Genomic DNA, 25,636 nt, shown 5'->3' on the forward strand with positions numbered 1-25,636 from the left:
CGAAGAATTCTTTCCCTGTTGAAGAAAACACCCTTCACAACAGTTGGCCAGATCAAGAACACTCTCCAGGAGGTAGATGTATGTGTGTCAAAGTCAACAATCAAGAGAAGACTTCACCAGAGTGAATACAGAGGGTTCACCACAAGATGTAAACCATTGGTGAGCCTCAAAAACAGGAAGGCCAGATTAGAGTTTGCCAAACGACATCTAAAAAAGCCTTCACAGTTCTGGAACAACATCCTATGGACAGATGAGACCAAGATCAACTTGTACCAGAGTGATGGGAAGAGAAGAGTCTGGAGAAGGAAAGGAACTGCTCATGATCCTAAGCATACCACCTCATCAGTGAAGCATTGTGGTGGTAGTGTCATGGCGTGGGCATGTATGGCTGCCAATGGAACTCGTTCTCTTGTATTTATTGATGATGTGACTGCTGACAAAAGCAACAGGATGAATTCTGAAGTGTTTCGGGCAATATTATCTGCTCATATTCAGCCAAATGCTTCAGAACTCATTGGACGGCGCTTCACAGTGCAGATGGACAATAACCCAAAGCATACTGCAAAAGCAACCAAAGAGTTTTTTAAGGGAAAGAAGTGGAATGTTATGCAATGCCCAAGTCAATCACCTGAGCTGAATCGGATTGAGCATGCATTTCACTTGCTGAAGACAAAACTGAAGAGAAAATGCCCCAAGAACAAGCAGGAACTGAAGACAGTTGCAGTAGAGGCCTGGCAGAGCATCACCAGGGATGAAACCCAGCTTTTGGTGATGTCTATGTGTTCCAGACTTCAGGCTGTAATTGACTGCAAAGGATTTGCAACCAAGTATTAAAAAGTGAACATTTTGATTTATGATTATTATTCTGTCCCATTACTTTTGGTCCCTTAACAAGTGGGAGGCACATATGCAAACTGTTGTAATTCCTACACCGTTCACCTGATTTGGATGTAAATACCCTCAAATTAAAGCTGACAGTCTGCAGTTAAAGCACATCCTGTTTGTTTCATTTCAAATCCATTGTGGTGGTGTATAGAGGCAAAAATGTTAAAATTGTGTAGATGTCCCAATATTTATGGACCTGACTGTATATTAAAAGAGGGACTGTACAGAAATGTAAGAAGCAATGGCAGGTGTGGCTGGCTGGACCTGGGGGGAAGTCTCAGAGATTGATGCATATTTGGAATGGAATGGTCCTAAGGGGATTTGGAAGTTAAGATGTAAGAGAATTGGAGCATTTTTGTCCATATCGAGGGAGATGACCACACAGAGAGGGGGAGGTGGGAAGGGAGTTGGGGGGGACTGGGAGATTTAATAAAGGTTTATTTGATGCAGTGTTATTGACGTGCTGATTTGGATAAAGTATGACTGATTTAAATGTATTGATATCCTATTGTCATATAATGTACGGTTAATCTGAATAATTGGCTGTATGTAAAACCTTTAATAAAAATGATCTGATAAAAATAAAAAATAAAGTGTTCAGCCCCACAGGTTCGAACAAAGGGGGGAGGGTATGTGATACAGTGACTGGAAAAATACTAGAGAATAGTTATGTTTCGCCTAGGTTTCTTTCATATACCATGTACTAGGCTACAGGAGGTGGATATCACCACTAGGAAAACTGGGTGAGATATCAGAAATCCAGGAAAGATGGGTTGCCTTAGCAAAACATAGTTTGCTAAGGACTTTGGTAAATGGTGTTGTTGGGCCTGGATTTTAATGGAATGAGGATGCAGGTTGGTAGTGGGGTTCCTCATTCCCTTCCTGTCCAGAACAGGTTTTCTATAGAGCTCTCAGCTCAGCTCATTTCTGGACTATAAAGATTTGCACTATTAGCATGTCTGGTTGGGGAGGGGACAATTGTGCCGTGTGGCTAGTAGTAGACCGCCCGTATAGAAAGGGTAATTTTATGTTAAGTTAGTGCTCAGCCGAGCAGGAATTTATTTTGTATTTTTGCCTGAATGTAAAGGCCTTATATTTTGCTTGTGGATGAGAATAAAGAAAACAGACCAATCCCTGTGTGAACTGTACCCTGGTGTCACTGTCTCTGACTGCTGTGCCTACCACTATTGAGCTGACCCCCACATATGGTGGAGGATGCCTTCATATGCACCCAAAATGCAGTCTTAAAGAGACAGACACCTAAAAAGTTTGTTGCACAGAGCTGCCAGTTCCCTTCACGGCTGGTGTAATGGAGGACTTTGGCAAACAATTTGGACAAGCCATTCTTCAACAGCAACAGCTGATGTTGCAGCAGCAGCAAGCCTTTGCACAGGATGACAAATGACAGCACCAGGCACAGGCCAGGCAGGACGAAATGAATCGGCAATTAATGGAGAACATGGCAATGGCGGCTTTGCGACTTACCGGTGAAAACGCTGCCGCACCAGGGAGCCGGAAGTGTTACCAACGGCACGGTCTGCAGTACAAAGTTCACTCCAAAAGATGATGCCCACACATGACGTGTAAGCCTATCTCATGGTGTCACGGCGGACAGCAACTCAGATATACAGACAATCAAATACACAAGTGTCTAGGCTAGATGCTGGGGACAGGTCACCTCCTAGCACATCCCTGACTTCTCTCCCTATGCTGCTAAGCCCACATTCAGACCTTGATGGTAGGAATGATGTGTCGACGTGCCTGGACTGCAAACACCCTAGAATCCCTGAGATGGTGAAAGGGGAGAAGGAGCAGAAGACACACAAATAGCCTAGACCGCAAACAACACAAACAGAAACCAAACTTATCTGAGCTGGAACAGACAATCCTTCCTTCCTTAAATCCAAGGCCAGACTGAATTCTATAACCCGCGCGGCCCTCTGGGAATGAAGGCATTTTAAGCCAATGACCCCACCCAGAGCACCTGAAGGAAGGCGGATCCAGCATGATTCCAAAACAAAACAAAACAAATGGTTAGACACGTGCTGCCAATCTGACAGACCTCCGCACACCGTCCGAGCAGGGCATGACAGTACCCCCCCTTCTACGGTACCCAGGGGCGGATTAAGTGCATGATAGGCCCGGGGCTGTCTACCCAATTTGCCCCCCCCCCCTCCTTCACATTTTAGTTTAGTGTTTTTTTTTGTATGAAGAGGCTGCGGTGCTTCATGAGCGCCACAGTCTCTTCTTAGGCCATATGACATCTTCAGACAAAAAAAAAATACCCCAAATTGGGTCCTAAACTGAAAAATTTGGTTGCCAAATTTAAAATACATATAATTATAATAAAAAAGACATGGCGGAGAATACAGCACCACATACCTCTTACATCCAGTGACATTTCCTGTCATGTAGACCTTCTCTTTCCTCTTCTCCTCCATTTGACCCAGACCACCATGGCAAATTCTTTCAGCCGCATCTCGTCTCTACAGTTTGTAGCACAGACACGTTAGATTTCTCAATTCCTCCTCATCCTGGTGTCCCCACAGTGTCATCCTGCTGCCACTCCCAATACTGTGCCCGTTGTGCCCCCCAATGCCCCAGGTACTATACTGCTGAAAAAATAGTGACCCTAATAGACATAATTGGAGTCATTTATCAAACTGGTGTAAAGTAGAACTGGATTTCCAAAAGAGCTGTCAAATATGAAAGGTGGAACCTGATTGGCTGCTATGGGCGACTAAGCCAGTTCTACTTTACACCAGTTTGATAAATTACCCCAAATGTCCCTATAGTGTCCACAGCAATTATAATGTCCCCTAGAGACCCCCAGTAATAATAACACCCTATATTGTGCTCCAGGTAATAATCCCTGTATAGTGTCCCCAAAAATAATAGAATTGCCCTTCAGTGCCTCCCCAATAGCAACACCCCCATATAGTAATTTCCACCACACTGCCCCCACATAGTAATTCCCCCTACATAGTAATTTGCCCCCACACAGTAATTTCCCCCAAACTGCCCCCATATAGTACTTTGCCCCACACTGCCCCTACATAGTAATTTCCCCCACATAGTAATTTGCCCCCACATAGTAATTTGCACCCACACTGCCCCCACATAGTAATTTCCCCCACATAGTAATTTGCCCCCACATAGTAATTTGCACCCACACTGCCCTCACATAGTAATTTGCACCCACACTGCCCCCACGTAGTAATTTCCACCACACTGCCCCCACATAGAAATTACCCCCACACAATAGTTTCCCCCCACACTGCCCCCACATAGTAATTTGCCCCTACATAGTAATTTGCCCCCACATAGCAATTTCCACTACACTGCCCCCACACAATAGTTTCCCCCACATAGCAATTTCCCCCACACTGTCCCCACACAATAGTTTCCCCCACATAGTAGTCCCTCCCATAATAATTTGGCCCCACACAGCCCCATATAGTAATTTGCCCCCACACTGCCCCCACATAGTAATTACCCCACACAATAGTTTCCACCACACTGCCCCCATATAGTAATTTTCCCCCACATAGTAGTCCCTCCCATAATAATTTGCCCCCACATAGTAATTTGCCCCCACACTGCCCCCACATAGTAATTTGCCCCCACACTGCCCCATATAGTAATTTGCCCCCACATAGTAATTTGCCCCCACACTGCCCCATATAGTAATTTGCCCCCACATAGTAATTTGCCCCCACACTGCCCCATATAGTAATTTGCCCCCACATAGTAGTCCCTCCCATAAAAATTTAGCCCCACACACCCCCACATTCCCCCTCCCATGTACTCGAGGTCCCTTCCCTAATATGTCCTCCTCTGTGTCTCGTCCCCAAAGTAGGCACATGAAATAAAAAAATTAAAATTGGAAAAAAAAAGGAAAAGCTAAATACTAGGGCTGCACGATATGGGAATTTTGTGCGATTGCGATTAGGGCCCTAAAAATTGCGATAACGATGTGCGATGCGATATTTTAAGGGAATTGTGCTAGAGGTCTATTTGCTTGGATTTTCCCATATGAGCCGCTGACGCGGCTGGGTATGACATAGTTATGGGGGATCTGTGGATGGCGCTGTTATGTGGGGGATCTGTGGATGGCGCTGTTATGTGGGGGATCTGTGGATGGCGCTGTTATGTGGGGGATCTGTGGATGGCGCTGTTATGTGGGGGATCTGTGGAGGTGTAGATCTGTGGATGACGCTGTTATGGGGGATTTGTGGAGGACGCTGTTATGTGGGAGATCTGTGGAGGACGCTGTTATGGGGGACCTGCGGAGGACACTTATGGGGGACCTGCGGAGGACACTGTTATGGGGGACCTGCGGAGGACACTGTTATGGGGGACCTGCGGAGGACACTGTTATGGGGGACCTGCGGAGGACACTGTTATGGGGGACCTGCGGAGGACACTGTTATGGGGGACCTGCGGAGGACACTGTTATGGGGGACCTGCGGAGGACACTGTTATGGGGGATGTGTGCTATGACACATGGGGCCACGAGGGGGGCCAGCATAAGACACACATATAGCATCTTATGCTGGTCCCCCTCATGGCCCCATGTGTCCCTTCATGTGTCCTAAACTGCGCACATAACTCTCCTATTCATAAAATGGCCAGCCTCTGTACTTTCACTATGAATGCACTCACACTGCAGAGAGCGGCAGAGAGCGAGCCGGCCGGCGCGTGACTGACGTCACTGTCACGCTCCTCCCACTTAATTCAGGAAGCAGGAGCGTGACTAAGTGACGTCAGTCACGCGCCGGCCGGCTGCCTCGCTCGCTCCCGCTCGTCGCTGCAGTGCATTCATTGTGAAAGTATTGTAAGTACAGAGGCTGGACCTGTTATCAATAGGACATAGGACTTTTTTATCAATAGGGGCCCCTTCATATATAATAATCGCTGCATTTTCGGCTCGGCCGAATTGCCAAACCGCATTTGCCGATTATCGCGATTCGATTCGTTTTGCGATATATCGTGCAGCCCTACTAAATACTTACCGTCCAGGGCCAGGCATCTATGTGCTGTGTCCCGGCATCAGGGGATCTATGGATGACACTGTTATGGAGGGGATCTGTGGATGGCACTGTTATGAAGGGGATCTGTGGATGGCACTGTTATGGGGGATCTGTGGATGGCACTGTTATGGGGGATCTGTGGATGGCACTGTTATGGAGGGGATCTATGGATGGCACTGTTATGGAGGGGATCTATGGATGGCACTGTTATGGAGGGGATCTATGGATGGCACTGTTATTGAGGGGATCTGTGGATGGCACTGTTATGGAGGGGATCTGTGGATGGCACTGTTATGGAGGGGATCTGTGGATGGCACTGTTATGGAGGGGATCTGTGGATGGCACTGTTATGGAGGGGATCTGTGGATGGCACTGTTATGGAGGGGATCTGTGGATGGCACTGTTATGGAGGGGATCTGTGGATGGCACTGTTATGGAGATCTGTGGATGGAACTGTTATGGGGGACCTATGGATGATGCACTGTTATAGGGGATGTGTGCTATGACACATAGGGCCATGAGGGGGGCCTGCATAAGATGCTATATGTGTGAATGACACACATATAGCATATTTTGCTGGCCCCTCTCATGGCCCTATGTGTCACAGCATTACTTTATTAATGTCCCCTCATGTGTCCTAAACCACGAACATAACTGTCTTTGTATGCAAAGTCTTTCTTTACTGCTGAAACAATCGCTCTCCTATTGAAACTCCTATTGATATTGAAGATCACCAGCCTCTCTGTATTCAGCCTCCTACCTGACACACAGCCCTGAACAGCCGGATGACAGCTCTGCACAAGCAGCAGCTAACAGGCTAAAGGACCTTCCGTGATGTCATGATCATGTGATCAGTCACATGTGTGGGAGGAGTCAGGGTCCGGGCAATGTCTGTGCTGGAGCCTGCTGTTGGGGGCGGGGCCGGGGGATGGGCTCCTCTCTGTCAGTCACTCTGTGTAATATACTACACCAGCCAAGGAGCCTCCTCGCTGTCGGCACGGCCACCAGTATGTGGGCGTTCGGGTCGGCGCTGGGCCCCCCAGCAGTGCTGGGCCCAAGGCTGCCGACCCGAACGTCCCTATTGTAATCCGCCACTGACGGTACCGTATCCCCTCCAGTGTACCAGGTACTGAAGGGAACCCCGAAGAACTCTAGAGTCAAGAATCCTGGAGATCTCGAACTCTAAATTCCCATCGACCAGAACAGGAGGAGGAGGCAATGGCGATGGTTCCACCGGTCTCACATATTTTTTCAATAAAGATCTATGGAACACATCATGGATCCTCCAAGTCTGCGGAAGATCCAGCCGAAACGCTACTGGATTGATCACCGCAGATATTTTGTATGGGCCAATAAATCTTGGACCCAGTTTCCAAGATGGCACTCTCAATTTAATATTTTTAGTGGACAACCATACCATCACCCACACACAGGTCCGGACCAGTCACACGTCTCCTGTCAGCCATTCGCTTATATCTCTAACCCATCATCTCCAAATTCACTTGTATCCTCCGCCAGATAGAAGATAAGGTAGAGGAAAACCTTTCCTCCTCTGGCATCCCAGAGGAACTAGTCCCCGAAAAGGTACCAAACTGAGGATGAAAATCATATGCGCCAAAAAATGGCGACTTACCTGTGGATTCCTGCCTACGGTTATTCAAAGCAAACTCCGCTAGGGGCAGGAATGAGGACCAGTCCTCCTGATTCTCCGCCACAAAGCACCTCAAGTAGGTCTCCAGGTTCTGATTAGTACGCTCCGTCTGTCCATTCGACTGCGGATAGAAAGCAGAAGAGAACGAAAGTTGAATGCCAAGCTGAGAGCAGAACGCCTTCCAGAACCTGGAGACAAACTGCGTGCCCCTATCAGAAACCACATCCGAAGAAATACCATGCAATTTCATGATATTATCAACAAAAATTTGCGCAAGAGTCTTAGCATTAGGCAGACTAGTTAACGATATAAAATGAGTCATCTTGCTAAAACGGTCAACTACCACCAAAATTACTGTTTTCCCCGAGGAACTCGGTAGATCCGTAATAATGTCCATGGACAAGTGCGTCCACGGACGAGACGGAATAGATAAAGGAAGGAGTGAACCAGCCGGTCGAGTATGAGCAACCTTAGATCGTGCACAGGTCTCACAAGCTGCCACGTAATCCTCAATGCTCCTACGTAACCCGGGCCACCAGAACCTCCGGGACACAAGGTCACAGGTGGACTTACCACCAGGATGTCCGGCAAGGACAGTATCGTGATGTTCCTTGAAAACCTTGTATCGCAGTTCTTCGGGAACAAACAACCTCCCTGGGGGACAAGAACCAGGAGCCCCCTCCTGAGCTCCCAACACCTCCATCTCCAATTCGGGATACAGAGCTGAAACCACAACCCCGTCAGCCAAAATCGGAGCAGGATCCTCTGAATCACCTCCCCCAGGAAAACTGCGAGACAGCGCATCTGCCTTGATGTTTTTGACCCCCGGACAAAAAGTAACAACAAAATTGAACCTGGTAAAAAACAGTGACCATCTGCCCTGCCTAGGATTCAGACGCTTGGCAGATTGCAGGTAAGCCAAATTCTTATGATCCGTATAAACAGTAACGGGGTGAGAAGCCCCCTCCAACCAGTGACGCCATTCCTCAAAGGCCAACTTTATAGCCAGCAACTCTCTATCTCCCACATCATAGTTCCTCTCGGCGACCGAGAGCTTCTTAGAAAAAAAAAAAAGCACACGGGACCCACTTGCCAGGAGAAGAACCCTGTGACAGCACCGCTCCCACCCCCACCTCTGATGCATCCACCTCCACCACGAATGGCTGAGACACATCGGGCTGCACCAGAATGGGAGCAGACGCAAAACACTCCTTAATAGTCGAAAAGGCCTGTAATGCCTCCTCCGACCAAACAGAGACGTCAGTGCCCTTCTTTGTCATATCAGTCAGAGGTTTAACAATAGTGGAATAGTTCAGAATACATTTTCTATAATAGTTAGTAAACCCCAAAAACCGCATCAAAGCTTTCTGATTCTTTGGTCAGTCCCATTCCAGAACCGCCCGGACCTTTTCGGGGTCCATACGGAAACCAGAGTCGGAAAGCAGATATCCCAAAAACGGAAGCTCCTGCACCGAAAACACACATTTTTCCAATTTGGCATATAATTTATTCTCCTGAAGGATCGTCAAAACCTGTCTCACATGATCCTGATGGGTCTTCAGATCAGGAGAGTAAATTAAAATGTCATCTAAGTAAACTACCACGAACCTCCCCACCAAGTGATGAAAAATGTCATTGACGAATCTCTGAAATACCGCTGGCGCGTTCGTCAACCCAAAAGGCATAACCAGATTCTCAAAATGACCCTCGTGCGTATTGAAGGCCGTCTTCCACTCATCCCCCTCCTTGATTCTGATCAGATTGTAGGCCCTTCCCAAATCCAACTTGGAGAACACCCTGGCACCAACAATCTGATCAAAAAGGTCAGAGATGAAAGGAAGGGGATACGGATCCCGGACCGTAATACGGTTCAATTCCCGAAAATCCAAACACGGTCTCAGTGATCCATCCTTTTTCTTAACAAAGAAAAAACCTACTGCCACCGGAGACTTCGATGGCCTAATATGACCTTTTGCCAAACTCTCGGCGATATACTTTCGCATGACCTCTCTTTCAGGTTGGGAAAGATTGTAAAGGCGAGACTTTGGCAACTTAGCTCCTGGGATGAGATTAACAGGACAATCATAGTCACGATGAGGGGGCAATTCCTGAGTCCCACCCTCCGAAAAGACATCCGCAAAGTCTGAGAGATATTGAGGTAGAACCGCAGTGGACACCCCAGAGATAGATGTGCCAAGACAATTCTCCGAACAAAACTCTCCCCAACCAATAATTTGTCTTGCCTGCCAATCAATAATTGGATTATGTTTTGTCAACCACGGTAAACCTAGGACTATAGGAGCAGGCAAATTCCTCATGACAAAACAAGAAATAAGCTCTACATGTGAATCACCCAACCTCAACTGAATACCATGTGCAATATGAGTGAGACTCCTTTGAGAAAGAGGTGAAGGATCTATTGCAAACACCGGAATCTCCCTTTCTAAAGTGCACGTACATAGACCCAGATTTTGAAGGAAAAGAAAGTCAATAAGGTTTAGCCCAGCACCACAGTCAATGAATACCTCAACAAAAAAAATTCTTGAGTCTAGCGCCACCATAGCTGGAAGGAGAAAACGAGAATTACAGGGAGCTTGCATATTAGCTTGTTCCACTACTCCATTCACGCTACCAAGAGTCAGGACGTTTTTTTTTTCTTTCATATCATCACGCGGTTTAACAAAAGGACAAGCAAAAACAAAATGGTCACTTTTACCACAGTAGTAACATAATTTATGTAATCTCCTAAAGTTTCTCCTACCAGAACGAAAAGATATCTGACCCAACTGCATGGGTTCCTCCCCTACCCCAGAGTTATAAGTAATATCACCCTGGGCAGCAGGTGAGACAAAACCACACGCAGAAGGGATCCCTTGCACGGAGGGACCCTTACACCTCTCTCTGATACGTCTAGCCAACCGTATAGCCAAAGACATAGCATTCTCTAGAGTATCCGGGTACTCATGAAAAGCCAGGGCATCTTTCAACCTCTCAGATAACCCCTGACAAAACTTACTACGTAACGCGGGGTCGTTCCACCCCGACTCAGTAGCCCATCTCCTAAACTCTATGCAGTAAACCTCTGCAGTATATTTACCCTGTAATAAGTTACGCAATTTAGATTCTGCCATCGAGACCCGATCTGGGTCATCGTAAATCAATCCCAAGGCTTTGAAAAATTCCTCCACCGACCGGAGGGCCAGAGAATCGGGCGGCAGAGAAAAAGCCCAGGATTGCGCGTCCTCTTTTAGCAGAGACATGATTATACCAACCCTCTGACTTTCATCACCTGACGAAAATGGACGCAGTCGAAAATACAATTTGCATGAGTCTTTAAAGCGAAAAAAATCATCGGCACCCCCTGTAAATTTCTCGGGAAGAGCGACTTTAGGCTCCCCACTCATTTGACCTGCACCTGATGCCAGAACACTCTGATACCGTGTGACCGAACTACGCAGATCCGCAACCTCTAGGGATAACCCCTGCATGCGGTCAACCAGTGCATCAATTGACGCCATCACAAAACCGCTGAGTAATGGCAGTCACAGTATGGCGGGTTATAATGTCACGGCAGACAGTAACTCAGATATACAGACAATCAAATACACAAGGGTCTAGGCTAGATGCTGGGGACAGGTCACCTCCTAGCACATCCCTGACTTCTCTCCCTATGCTGCTAAGCCCACATTCAGACCTTGATGGTAGGAATGATGTGTCCACGTGCCTGAACTGCAAACACCCTAGAATCCCTGAGATGGTGAAAGGGGAGAAGGGGCAGAAGACACACAAATAGCCTAGAACGCAAACAACACAAACAGAAACCAAACTTATCTGAGCTGGAACAGACAATCCTTCCTTCCTTGAATCCAAGGCCATCCTGAATTCTATAACCCGCGCGGCTCTCTGGGAATGAAGGCAATTTAAGCCAATGACCCCACCCAGAGCACCTGAAGGAAGGCGGATCCAGCATGATTCCAAAACAAAACAAAACAAATGGTTAGACACGTGCTGCCAATCTGACAGACCTCCGCACACCGTCCGAGCAGGGCATGACACATAGTCTTTGAGAGAGTAGCAGAGCGGGAAAAGTTACCAGTCGACCAGTGGTCAGATGTGGTGGCGCCTTTCCTAACTGGGGAACCGCAGTGTAATACACTTACAGCCTGCTTGGCCTCTTTCCCATGAACGTAAGGGCTCTGTGTCCGTGCTGCAGCCCGCAAAAATTGCGGTCCGCAATGCACGGGCACCGACCGTGGGGCAGCCGCATGTGGATCGCAGACCCATTCACTTGAATGGGGTCCGCGATCCGTCCGTTCCGCAAAAAGATAGAACAAATTCTATCTTTTTGCGGAACAGAAGCATGGAACGGAACACCACAGAAGCACTCCGTAGGAAGGCATCGGGCTGCCTTCCCTGCCATTGGGTCCCCGTCACAGCAGCGCGGGGACCCGATGGACACGCAGACCCGTCAGCATACTGCACGTGCCGCGGTCAGCACTGACTGCGGCCATGCAAGGGTTAATGCGTCGGCATTGGTGTTTTCACCGATGCCGGCGCATACAGCAGTGGTGCAGCCATCAGTGACTGCCGGACCCCTGGAGCTGATCGGGCGGGCGCAGATCCTGCACCTGCCCGATCAGAGCGCTGGTATCCTACGGGTACGGCGCTGGTATCCTACAGGTTAAAATGTGGACGCTGTTGCCAATACTTACACGTCCCCGACTGCCGCGAGGTCTTTCCCGATGAACTGTGGAGGTGGCTGGGGAATCTCTTCTTGACACTCTAGTTTCAATGTTCTTTAAGTAAAAAAAAATGAAAGGTTACGTATTGTAATTATTAAAAAGTAAATATAGATGTATATACTTACTTTCCGGCCCTGGTCCCTGTTGGGTTCACCCCCCCTTGACGGGGTACTTTGGGGCTCCCTGGACGGAGAAGTCATCAGATGAGATTTATCAGATGTTGAGCTCTAAAAATAAAAACGGAGTAAATAATAAAGTTTTAACAAAAAATTTTTTACGTTTCAAGTAAAAAAAAAAGCGTCCTTTTCCCAAAATAAAGTTAAAAAAAATTGTAGAAGATAGGGAAAAAAAAGGAAAGTAAACATATTAGGTATCGCTGCGTCCGTATCGACCGGCTCTATAAAAATATCACATGACCTAACCCCTCAGGTGAAAAAATAAAAATAAAACTGTGCTAAAAAAAAAAAAAAATTCTGTCACCTTACATCACTAAAATTGCAACACCAAGCGATAAAAAAGGCGTATTCCCCCCAAAATAGTACCAATCTAATCGTCACCTCATCCAGCAAAAAATGAGCCCCTACTTAAGACAATCGCCCAAAAAATAAAAAAAACTATGGCTCTCAGACTTTGGAGACACTAAAACATGATTTGTTTTGTTTCAAAAATGCTTTTATTGTGTTAAATGTAAAAAAAGCTGACATATTAGGTATCGTTGCGTCCATAACAACCTGCTCTATAAAAATACCACATGTCCTAACCCCTCAGGTGAACACTGTAAAAAAGATTTTAAAAAAAGATTTTAAAAAAGCCATTTTTTGTCACCTTACATCACAAAAAGTGTAATAGCAAGCGATCAAAAAGTCATATGCACCACAAAATAGTGCCAATCACACCATCATCTCATCCCGCAAAAAATTATACCCTATCTAGGACAATCTCCCAAAAAATAAAAAAAAACTATGGCTCTCAGAATATGGAGACACTAAAACATGATTTTTTTGGTTTAAAAAATGCTGTTATTGTGTAAAACTTAAATAAATATAAAAAGTATACATATTAGGTATCTCCGCGTCCGTAAGAACCTGCTGTATAAAAAATATCACATGACCTAACCCCTCAGGTGAACACCATAAAAAATATATATATAAAATGGTGTCAAAAAAGCTATTTTTTGTCACCTTACATCACAAAAAGTGTAATACCAAGTAATCAAAAAGTCATATGCACCCTAAAATAGTACCAATCAAACAGTCATCTCATACCGAAAAAAATGTGCCCCTACATAAGACAGTCGACAATATTTGGTATTGTCGCTTCCGTAAAAACCTGCTCTATAAAAATACCAACATTATCTAACCAGTCAGATGAACATTGTAAATAATAAAAAATAAAAACTGTGCCAAAACAGCTATTTTTTGTTACCTTGCCTCACAAAAAGTGTAATATAGAGCAACCAAAAATCATATGTACCCTAAAATAGTACCAACAAAACTGCCACCTTATCCCGTAGTTTCCAAAATGGTTCTTTTTTTGGAGTTTCTACTCTAGGGGTCTATCAAGGGGTCTTCAAATGTTACATGGCAACTTAAAATTATCCCAGTGAAATCTGACTTCCAAAAACCATATGGCATTCCTTTCCTTCTGCGCCCTGCCGTGTGCCGGTACAGAAGTTTACAACCACATATGGGGTGTTTCTGTAAACTACAGAATCAGAGCAATAAATATTGAGTTTTGTTTGGCTGTTAACCCTTGCTTTTTTACTGGAAAAAATTAATTAAAATGGAAAATGTGCCAAAAAGTTAAATTCTGAAATTTCATCTACATTTTCCTTTAATTATTGTGGAACACCTAAAGGTTACCAAAGTTTGTAAAATCAGTTTTGAATACCTTGAGGGGTGTATTTTCCAAAATGGGGTCACTTTTTCGGAGTTTCTACTGTAGGGAGCATCAGGGGGGCTTCAAATGGGACATGGTGTCTAAAAACCAATCGAGCAAAATCTACCTTCCAAAAACCATATGGCATTCATTTCCTTCTGCGCCCTGCCGTGTGCCGGTACAGCAGTTTACGACCACATATCGGGTATTTCTATAAATTACAGAATCAGGGCAATAAATATTGAGTTTTGTTTTGCTGTTAACCCTTGCTTTGTTAGCGGAAAAAAAATAGATTCAAATGGAAAATCTGCCAAAAAAGTGAAATTCTGAAATTTCATCTACATTTTCCTTAAATTTTTGTGGAACACCTAAAGGGTTAAAAAAGTTTTGAATACCTTGAGGGGTGTAGTTTATAAAATGGGCCATTTATGAGTGGTTTCTATTATGTAAGCCTCACAAAGTGACTTCAGACCTAAACTGTTTCAAGATTTGCTTCTAAACTTCTAAGCTTTCTAACGTCCCAAAAATAGAAAATGTAATTTACAAAATTATCCAAACATGAAGTAGACATATGGGAAATGTAAAGTAGTAACTATTTTAGGAGGTATCACTATCTCTTTTTAAAAGCAGAGAAATTGAAATTTGTGAATTTTTGAAATTTTTTGGTAAATTTTGTATTTTTTTATAAATAAAAATGAAATATTTTGACTCAAATTTACCACTGTCATAAAGTACAATGTGTCACGAGAAAAAACATTCTCAGAATGGCTTGGATAAGTAAAAGCGTTCCAAAGTTATTAACACATAAAGTGCAAAAATCGGCCTGGGATTTAAGGTGAAAAGTGGCCAGGTACTGAAGGGGTTAATTACCTTTTCACGTGCAACAAGGTCCCAATACCGATTCCATGATGCCTTAGGGTTCCTACGGCGGACGCTGGCATTGCAAAGGTAGTTTTTAGAAAAAAATAAATTTATAGTGTGATATGAAATGTTTCTGTTGTAAGATTAATGTTTGATCCTTTTGACCGCACCAACTGCCGACATTCTGACCACCAACACACCCGGAGACTGTGGGAAGAGGTTAGTGCAGCTCTTTATCCAGCCTGGGAGGATCTCTCAGGACAGGCTCAGCGTCAATGTCTTAAGTAGTGTAACTTTTTTTAAAAATTATTATTATTATTTTTTTGTGCATAAATACATGCTAAAAATGTTTTCTTTGATTTACAGTGAAAATGGTTATGACTAGGTGGCAGTCAATGAGGGGACCGCTTCAAGAAAGATTATAATCAAGAACTTCGGGCCCTGGGTCGATCTGAAGGAACCTTAAGGCCCCAATACTGATTCCATGATGCCTTAGGGTTCCTACGCCAGACGCTGGCATTGCGAAGGTAATTTTTAGAAAACATTTTTTATAGTGTGATATGAAATGTTTCTGTTGTAAGATTAATGTTTGCTCCTTTTGACCAGAAGGGGCCAACCAAGACAGAGGAACTTTTGGCCTCTCTGTCTCGAGCAGCCACCTACAGTCAGGTGGAGTAAATGCCACTGCTCAGGACACTGCTGGTCCCCTACCGGGTTCCTCTGTCGAACTCCCCTAGGAGCAGATTAATGCAGTTTTCCCACAATTTTTGGCTCGTCAGAGGATCGGTAGGAGCCGTCAGGGGGATTTCGAGGAACTTGTAAGGATCGTTTCCGACACCTTAAAAAGTTTTTCAGATAAGATGACTTAATGCAACGCCTGGAGAGGGCGGTGACCTCGCATCAACTCACCCCAGCCCATCAGCATCTGTTAACTCTTCTCCCCCAGATGGACCTAATGACGCCTGAGCAATTGCATGAGGTCAAGCTACTGCTTGAGAATGGGATCTGAGAAATCATCCACCGCCTTCGGTTCAGGTCCCATCCCCCGTCCCACTCCTATCCCCCGTCCCAATGCTATCCCCTCCCAGTCTTATCCCCGTCCCATTCCCAACACCCATCCCATTTCCATCCCCCCAAGCATGTGTATTCTCATTCTTTTACTTCTTCTCCTCCTCACTTTCTTCCTCCAATCTCTTTCCCCACTCCCTGTACACATGCTTGGGAACCCTCATCACCATCCAAACCATCCTCTTTCCACACCCCACAAATCCCTTCTACATCTTTCTCCAGACCCCGTGATTTTTTGTCAGCAGGATTGACGGAGTACAGAGGGGCAACCATTGCCGGTCCAAGGTCATCCACCCCACGATGGTCCACCTCCCCACCACCACCTCAGTTCCAGCAGTTATGATGTTATTTTTATTTTGGTTTGTTAACTTATTATGTTAATAAAACATTTTTGGGGTTTTACTATTGTCTGTGTATGTTTTTATTTCTTATTTCCTTCATGGAAAAAGAGCCGACCATAGTAAAGAGATAATCATTTTTGATTGCCTCCTCACTAGGTCATTGCGAATACAATCAGTCAGATTATCGGGTATAAACATTCCTACTGCATATCAGTAGAAGAATGAGTCAAAAGCTCATTCCTCAAGTGAAATAACATCCGGGATTTGGAAGATACCTATTGGACTATAAAAGGAAGTGACACTACAATGGGGGTAGAGCCACTGAGGAAGGGGAGAGACGTCCCCGAAACGCGTCTGGCGAGTTCACCCCCACAAAGAAGGACCCGGAGTCATCAAGAAAGATCTTCAGATATTGGAGCGCTCCATAGAAATCTGATTTGAAAGTGCAAGAACACTGTCATTTCTGTGCAGCAGATTGTGCGTTGAGTAGCAATCTGCTGCTATGAAACAGGACACATGTATGAGGACATAGTGATCAAATTACCTCATACAGTTGAGTTCATTGCAGCATAAACATGTACATGGATTTTTTCTTTCATGACAATATGCTGACAATATTATTGGATTTGGGCTCTGTCCATTGTGGGAATCACTCTGTGTGGGAGTGTGATCCTCTGTTTTGATGTACAGTGTACACCGTAAAAAAAAACCAAAAACATGGCAGAATTGCTTTTTTTTCTCCCAGTTTTACCTCACAAAACTTTTGTTTCCCAATTTTCCAATACAAGATATGGTAAATTTAGAGGTACCTTTAAAATACACTTGCCCCGCATAAAATAGGCCACTAGATGTCCTTTGTGCACTTTTAGTGGAACAGCATGTCAGGATAGGATAAAACAATTTTCATTTTCGATTTTGAGCTGTCATTTTTTTCCTTCCTACCTTTCAAGAGCCATAGCTTGTTTTTTGCAAAAGAAAAGCCTATGAGTCTAAGGGCTCTTTTACACGAGCGGATGCCGTGCTGGTAATCCGCTGCGTGAAAGAGAGAGAAGCCCCGTTCCGGACAGCAGAGACTCTGAGCATTAACAGGATTAAGAATGCTCCGTGCCTCTCTGACCTTTTTACTACAAAATCAGTGAGATAGAATTGTCACTGTGATTTTGGAGTAAAAAGGTCACAGAGAGGCAAAGAGCATTATCAATCATGTTAATACTCCGTGTCTCTGCTGTGCGGAACGGCGCTTAGCTCTTTTTTCACGCAGCAGATTACCCGCACGGCATCCGCTCATGTGAAAGAGCCCTAAGGCTGTTCAATTGATAAGTGGCACTATATTGTATATAGGAGGATCAGATCACAGGGTCACCCTGTAATTTCAGTTTCCAAATATCAGGTTGTGCATCTGAAGTTAACTTTGACTTTATTTTGGATATGAGTAAGCAAAATGGCTATAAAACTTTCCAATATTTGAAAACTGTTTGATTGTGTTTCTTTTAAACTGTTACCTCAATCAAGCCTATCATAAATAAAAAGTAAGTTTGTCTGAGAAAAATCTCTGGAGGTGTGGCTTGTGGTTTGATCCATTTTTGTAGAATTTCTTTGCACGCTGCTGCAGAGATCATGTGGAGAAACTTTCAAAGTTGGTTAAGTGTGTTTGTAAACCCTGGACCAGAAAGACATCAAAAACCATAAATAATTAGCAATATCCACCTGTGGTGAACCACAATGGAAGCAAGAATCTGAGGGGTTGATCTTAAAAGCCTTTAACAGATATATGATGTACATGAGATGTATGACCTATGGAAGGTCGGCAGAAGGTCTTGAGAAGATCAGATCTACCCAAAAAGGTTCAAATATTTACTCCAAGGTTCTGATGTATTTTGAGATATTGCCGCAGAAGATCTATAGTAGTTATTTCTGTACCAAAAATATTTCAATGGAGAGTCCCTTCAATGAAAATGGAATAATCTGACCCAAAGAGGTTGTGAAAGGTCCTTTACTATCAAGGCCTCACATTTCCAAAGTTTAAAACGTAATATGTAAGCTAAGTTCTGAAGGTCAGTTAATATGGCAAATAGGGTCATTTAGGGTCAGACAGCATTAGTGGAACATCAAATGCCATGACTTTCAATTTCTAACCCCCTCCCCCCCCCCCTATTCTCAGGTACATTGATGAACATGTGATATGGGGAAGTAGCAGGTCAATAGGGAAGGGGAGGGAATGGCAACACTGATGTGTCCCCCTAAAAAGATCATTTGGGATGATGATCTTACTATTGATTGTTAACAACATTAAGTTAATGGTGAAACAAAGATAAGGCTGGCACTCAAATATGTGGAATCAATAGAGGTAACAATTTATTCAAATGTAAAATTCAGACATAACATTAAAACCATATAATCGACATCATAAAACAATTGGTAAAAATATGTGGAAATATAAGTGCAGCAATATATATGGGAATAAAACCGCGAATAAATAAACACTGTGGGTTGCAATCTGTGGGTGATTGCCGATATCCCCTGAAAATCGCAGGATGGATCCTAATAAAAAATAGTAATGACCTCCTTAGTAAAGTCCTCTATTTGTGATATGAGCTTTTCCAGAGACAGTCTATGGCCGGATGGTAATGTCAGTCCAAGGAAAAAAGCATATAATTCCGCTGGTGTGAGTATATCACAATGTGAATAACAGAGTACATACAAGGCTGCAGGTAAGGGTAACTGCGGGAACGGTTTATCTTACCCTCTGATTCGGGATCCGGTGGCTGAATGACAGAGTAAATACAAGGCTGCAGGTGAGGATTACAGCGGGACCGGTTTGTCTTACCCTCTGATTCGGGATCCGGTAGCTGGGGAGTCTCTCCCTCACCGCTACTCACCACGCCGTGTCCGCTTCTGTTCACGCTGTTTGGCGTCCTCGCTCGAGACTGAAGTCACGTGATAATAGTCTCGCGGGATTTGACTGTTGAATAGTCCGGTCTGTTTTTACCTTCCGGGGTACTTTCAAATCAGATTTCTATGGAGCGCTCCAATATCTGAAGATCTTTCTTGATGACTCCGGGTCCTTCTTTGTGGGGGTGAACTCGCCAGACGCGTTTCGGGGACGTCTCTCCCTTTCCTCAGTGGCTCTACCCCCATTGTAGTGTCACTTCCTTTTATAGTCCAATAGGTATCTTCCAAATCCCGGATCAAAAATCCGGTTTTAGCTGTTTGCGGCATCAATGCGTTTTTCATGCGGTAATTTTAAAGTATGTGCGTTTTTTCTTCTATTCTCTCCTTTTTATCATAATAATATCCTGTATTAAAGGAGATGCTTCCACAATATTTCTAACAATGATAAATATCAAAATAACATTAAAACATACATAAAAACTATATAAATAAATACACAATATGTGTGTTATCCTCTTCTATTATAAAAACCATCCTACTGCAATATGATGTAAAAATATATATATAACCACAATATAAATGTGTTTAAAATAGATGCATATAAATATCTATGTATCAAAAACATAAAATATAAATGAGAAAGATGGAATGTGGGGGAGGGGACACAGCTCCTGGACCTTATTTGTTGATAGGGTAGTAGGGATACTGAGCCAATTACTTGATGATACATATACATGTATACTCACAGCCTATAGAAGAGCACCTCTTTGAAGTGTCATAAATGACGTATGCAGTATTAATGTTAGTAAGACGCCATTACAAGATGGCGTGGGCCCACAGATGTTTACATTAAGTTCACATACCAAAGTTTGTAAGACTGTGCATACTGCTCAGTAGCCAAGTGTTATCTTATCTTCTTTTCCTTCTTAGCCAATGAAATAATGGCTTGAGCCTCAGAGGGGGACGCCCCCCTCCTGAAGAAGTAAAAACTGCTTTACTCATTGTAATAAAGAGAGACTGTCTTTGACCTGCCTTTGTGTCAGCGTATGTCTCTACCACGTGTAAATATTAGCCCCTTTGGAGTACCTTGATTCGGAGCACCAGAGTGTATCTTAAATGTTTTAATTAAAAGCAGCTTTAACAGTGGCGCCCAATGTGGGGCCCCAGGCGAAGGGAGCATCGACAGCCGCCACTCAGGTGCCCCCAGGACCTGATGAACAGCAGAGAGGAGATGACCGTGGCTTTAGTAGAAAGGTAAGAAAATTATTTAGCTTACCTGCCTCTCTGCTATTCAGGTCGTCACACCCTGGTGGCTTAGTCTGCTGCAGGGGCGTCGTTAGGTCAAAACATTCAGGGCTTGAGCCCCGGATGTTATGCTGGACCCACCCCCCTTCAGGGCCGGTGCCACCCATAAGCAAGGTACGCCACCGCGTAGAGCGCACTCTTGCTGGAGGCGCCGCCCCTCGGCCCGCGGCGCCGCCTCCTAGCTTATTTATTCACTTCAATTGCCTCTCTGTAATCTCGCACAGGCGCACTGGCAGAGGCATCGTTGAGCAAAGTGCGCATGTGCCGTCTTCCAGCGCACCTCGTTTGACGATGCCTCTGCCAGTGCGCCTGTGGATGACACTTGTGGGGGATCTGTGGATGACATTTATGGGGGATCTGTGGATGACACTTATGGGGGATCTGTGGATGACACTTATGGGGGATCTGTGGATGACATTTATGGGGGATCTCGCTCGAGACTGAAGTCACGTGATAATAGTCTCGCGGGATTTGACTGTTGAATAGTCCGGTCTGTTTTTACCTTCCGGGGTACTTTCAAATCAGATTTCTATGGAGCGCTCCAATATCTGAAGATCTTTCTTGATGACTCCGGGTCCTTCTTTGTGAGGGTGAACTCGCCAGACGGGTTTCGGGGACGTCTCTCCCCTTCCTCAGTGGCTCTACCCCCATTGTAGTGTCACTTCCTTTTATAGTCCAATAGGTATCTTCCAAATCCCGGATCAAAAATCCGGTTTTAGCTGTTTGCGGCATCAATGCGTTTCCACATATGCTGGACCCACCCCCCTTCAGGGCCGGTGCCACCCATAAGCAAGGTACGCCACCGCGTAGAGCGCACTCTTGCTGGAGGCGCCGCCCCTCGGCCCGCGGCGCCGCCTCCTAGCTTATTTATTCACTTCAATTGCCTCTCTGTAATCTCGCACAGGCGCACTGGCAGAGGCATCGTTGAGCAAAGTGCGCATGCGCCGTCTTCCAGCGCACCTCGTTTGACGATGCCTCTGCCAGTGCGCCTGTGGATGACACTTGTGGGGGATTTGTGGATGACATTTATGGGGGATCTGTGGATGACACTTATGGGGGATCTGTGGATGACACTTATGGGGGATCTGTGGATGACATTTATGGGGGATCTGTGGATGACATTTATGGGGGATCTGTGGATGACAGTTATGGGGGATCTGTGGATGACATTTATGGGGGATCAATGGATGACACTTATGGGGGATCTGTGGATGACACTGATGGGTATCTGTGGATGACACTGATGGGGATCTGTGGATGACATGGTATGTAGCTGGAGGGAGAAAACGTGGCTTACCACAATGAAGGATACAGTCTGTATAAATAGGTGACCGACAAAAAAGGGGCGGGTCAAAGGGCGTGGTCAATAGGCAGAGTCAAGGGGGGCGGCAAAATTAGCTTTTGCCTAGGGTGGCAAAAATCCTTGCATCAGTCCTGCCCCCTTTGTACTTGTTCCGCTACTTGCGTGCTGCGCAAGCATGAGTTCAGTCACTTCGGTGCGCAATCCCGTCCTGCAGCACGTGATCCTGCGAGACCCGCCGCTGTAGGTCACTGGTCTCGCGGGATCATTTGCTGCAGGACGGGATTGCACACCGAAGTGACTAAAGTTGAACTCATGCCCATGCAGCCAGCGGAACAAGTAAAAGAGGGATGATAGGATGATCTGTGGGGTTGCCCAGATGGCTAGGCCCTTCACAGTAGTTATTCACCCCTTTCAGCAGTCCCCCCATTCACTGAAGGGGGGACTGCTGAAAGGGGTTAATAACTACTGTGAAGGCGGGACTGCTGAAAGGGGTTAAAGTACAAGGGGGTGGGGTGGATGATCTGTGGGGTTGCCCAGACGGCTAGGCCCTTTACAGTAGTTATTAATCCCTTTCAGCAGTCCCCCATTCACTGAAGGAGGGGACTGCTGAAAGGGGTTAATAACTACTGTGAAGGGGGGACTGCTGAAAGGGGTTAATAACTACTGTGAAGCCCCCCCCCCCCCCCCCGCGATGGCTTCATTGAGTGGGGGCGTGATACAGTGGGCTTGTGCCCCAGATGTTTTCAGACCCTAGCAACGCCCCTGGTCTGCTGTACAGTAGCCCATGTGAATATAGTAGTCGGCTGGTATGCTGAAAGCCTGGGGGTCCATGGAACTATAGTCTAGATTGATAGATCACTCTGGTGTCTATATGTGTTTATGTTTACATGTGATTGTCCGAGGAGTGAATTGAGCACGGACGGCTAGACCACAGAGAAAGGAAGGGGAAAGGAACCTCCTGGTTTGGACAAGAGGGTGCTAAATTCCGGCAGGCCTGATCAGGGGCGGACTATTATTCCGCCTGACCTGAATTCCGCCTGACCTGAGGTGCGGGGAAGTGTAGCGCCGAGGTGTGGGACAAAGTAAATTTCAGCCGGCCTGATCAGGAACGGACGATTATTCCACCTGACCTGAGGTGCGGGGGAGTTCTGGCTGACTAGTCGGACGCGATTGATAGTCAGATCGAGCCAACCAGAGGGGAGGGTAAATCCTTTGTCTGCAGAAGAAAGGGTTAAAGGTGCCTTCTCACTCCTATGTTTTGTGTGTCAGTCTGAAACATTGCTGTTGAAATGGGCCAGTTCCAGTCCCATGAACCCATGAAGGAGAATATACAGCATCTCAGCTAGTAACGAGAGAAGAAGGAAGAAAAAGTTGTAGAATTGAGCAGATTCTAGTGAAAATCTGTAAGATGCTGTGAAGTTAGAGCTTGCAGGCTGTGGACATCAGAGCTCCTGTGATGTTGAGAGGGTTCTTATGAGTTGGAAAACAGAGCAGTGTCAGGATGTTAATTTATGGCACTAGCAAGGAAGAAAGCGCCCGAGTGTCTACAATCAGAAAGGCACTTGTGTTAAATGTTCAGAAAATAACTGGTTAAGTTTTGTTTTGTTACCCTAATACTATGTGTGTGTCCAAGTAGGAAAGACCTGTGGCCATAGCATTAGAGTAGTAAAGGATGGTCAGTTAATGAATAAGTATTGTACTTAGTGTGTGGTAATAGACAGTGGCATTGTACAGTCGTGGCCAAAAGTTTTGAGAATTACATAAATATTGGAAATTGGAAAAGTTGCTGCTTAAGTTTTTATAATAGCAATTTGCATATACTCCAGAATGTTATGAAGAGTGATCAGATGAATTGCATAATCCTTGTTTGCCATGAAAATTTACTTAATCCCAAAAAAAACTTTCCACTGCATTTTATTGCTGTCATTAAAGGACCTGCTGAGATCATTTCAGTAATCGTCTTGTTAACTCAGGTGAGAATGTTGACGAGCACAAGGCTGGAGATCATTATGTCAGGCTGATTGGGTTAAAATGGCAGACTTGACATGTTAAAAGGAGGGTGATGCTTGAAATCATTGTTCTTCCATTGTTAACCATGGTGACCTGCAAAGAAACGCGTGCAGCCATCATTGCGTTGCATAAAAATGGCTTCACAGGCAAGGATACTGTGGCTACTAAGATTGCACCTCAATCAACAATTTATAGGATCATCAAGAACTTCAAGGAAAGAGGTTCAATTCTTGTTAAGAAGGCTTCAGGGCGTCCAAGAAAGTCCAGCAAGCGCCAGGATCGTCTCCTAAAGAGGATTCAGCTGCGGGATCGGAGTGCCACCAGTGCAGAGCTTGCTCAGGAATGGCAGCAGGCAGGTGTGAGCGCATCTGCACGCACAGTGAGGCGAAGACTTTTGGAAGATGGCTTGGTATCAAGAAGGGCAGCAAAGAAGCCACTTCTCTCCAAAAAAAACATCAGGGACAGATTGATCTTCTGCAGAAAGTTTGGTGAATGGACTGCTGAGGACTGGGGCAAAGTCATATTCTCCGATGAAGCCTCTTTCCGATTGTTTGCGGCATCTGGAAAAAGTCTTGTCCAGAGAAGAAAAGGTGAGCGCTACTATCAGTCCTGTGTCATGCCAACAGTAAAGCATCCTGAGACCATTCATGTGTGGGGTTGCTTCTCATCCAAGGGAGTGGGCTCACTAACAATTTTGCCCAAAAACACAGCCATGAATAAAGAATGGTACCAAAACACCCTCCAACAGAAACTTCTTCCAACAATCCAACAACAGTTTGGTGAAAAACAATGCATTTTCCAGCACGATGGAGCACCGTGCCATAAGGCAAAAGTGATAACTAAGTGGCTCGGGGACCAAAACGTTGACATTTTGGGTCCATGGCCTGGAAACTCCTCAGATCTTAATCCCATTGAGAACTTGTGGTCAATCCTCAAGAGGCGGGTGGACAAACAAAAACCCACTAATTCTGACAAACTCCAAGAAGTGATTATGAAAGAATGGGTTGCTATCAGTCAGGAATTGGCCCAGAAGTTGATTGAGAGCATGCCCAGTCGAATTGCAGAGGTACTGAAAAAGAAGGGCCAACACTGCAAATACTGACTCTTTGCATAAATGTCATGTAATTGTCGATAAAAGCCTTTGAAACGTATGTATGAAGTGTGTGTAATTATATTTCACTACATCACAGAAACAACTGAAACAAAGATCTAAAAGCAGTTTAGCAGCAAACTTTGTGAAAACGAATATTTGTGTCATTCTCAAAACTTTTGGCCACGACTGTATAGTCCCCCCTTGTAGTCTGTGTTAAACCCGAAGCCTTAGGAAAGCTGAATCCTTGAGAGAGAAGAGGGGGTGTGGTGGGCTAATTTCATTCCCCCAGCTTTAACAGAGAAGCATATAGTTTGCTAGGCAAATTTTCCTTAGATAAGGGAGGGAGTATGCTATGCGGAGTAAGACAACAGAGTTAATTAAGTGATGTGATATGTGTAATAACCTTTTACAAGACGAAGAAAGGTGAAGATTGCTTAATAATTTTCTTTCTCAAGCAGTAACTGTAATGTGGGAATCCAGCCTTTAACAAAAATTATTGTATATATGCAACACCAATTAAGACAACGTGGCATATAAGATGATTTGGGTTTAACAAAATTATTGTATGATTATA

General features: G+C 45.0%; 1 protein-coding gene across 3 annotated transcripts in view; it reads right to left on the reverse strand.

Moving 5' to 3' along the window:
- LOC121004958 (serine protease FAM111A-like) overlaps positions 1–25,636 on the reverse strand; it is a 214,713-nt gene that overhangs the window by 154,698 nt on the left and 34,379 nt on the right. For 2 of the 3 annotated variants that reach the window (XM_040437433.1, XM_040437423.1), the window contains exons 2-3: positions 12,437–12,538; positions 12,282–12,365 (exon numbers count right to left, since the gene is read on the reverse strand). The exons of the other annotated variant lie outside the window; for it this stretch is intronic. In XM_040437433.1, coding sequence (XP_040293367.1) covers positions 12,282–12,365; positions 12,437–12,538 — 186 coding nt within the window. The remainder of the gene's footprint in view (positions 1–12,281; positions 12,366–12,436; positions 12,539–25,636) is intronic. 3 annotated transcript variants of the gene reach the window in all.

The sequence above is a fragment of the Bufo bufo genome, chromosome 1 (assembly GCF_905171765.1).
Source record: "Bufo bufo chromosome 1, aBufBuf1.1, whole genome shotgun sequence".
In the NCBI taxonomy this organism is placed as follows: Eukaryota; Metazoa; Chordata; class Amphibia; order Anura; family Bufonidae; genus Bufo; species Bufo bufo.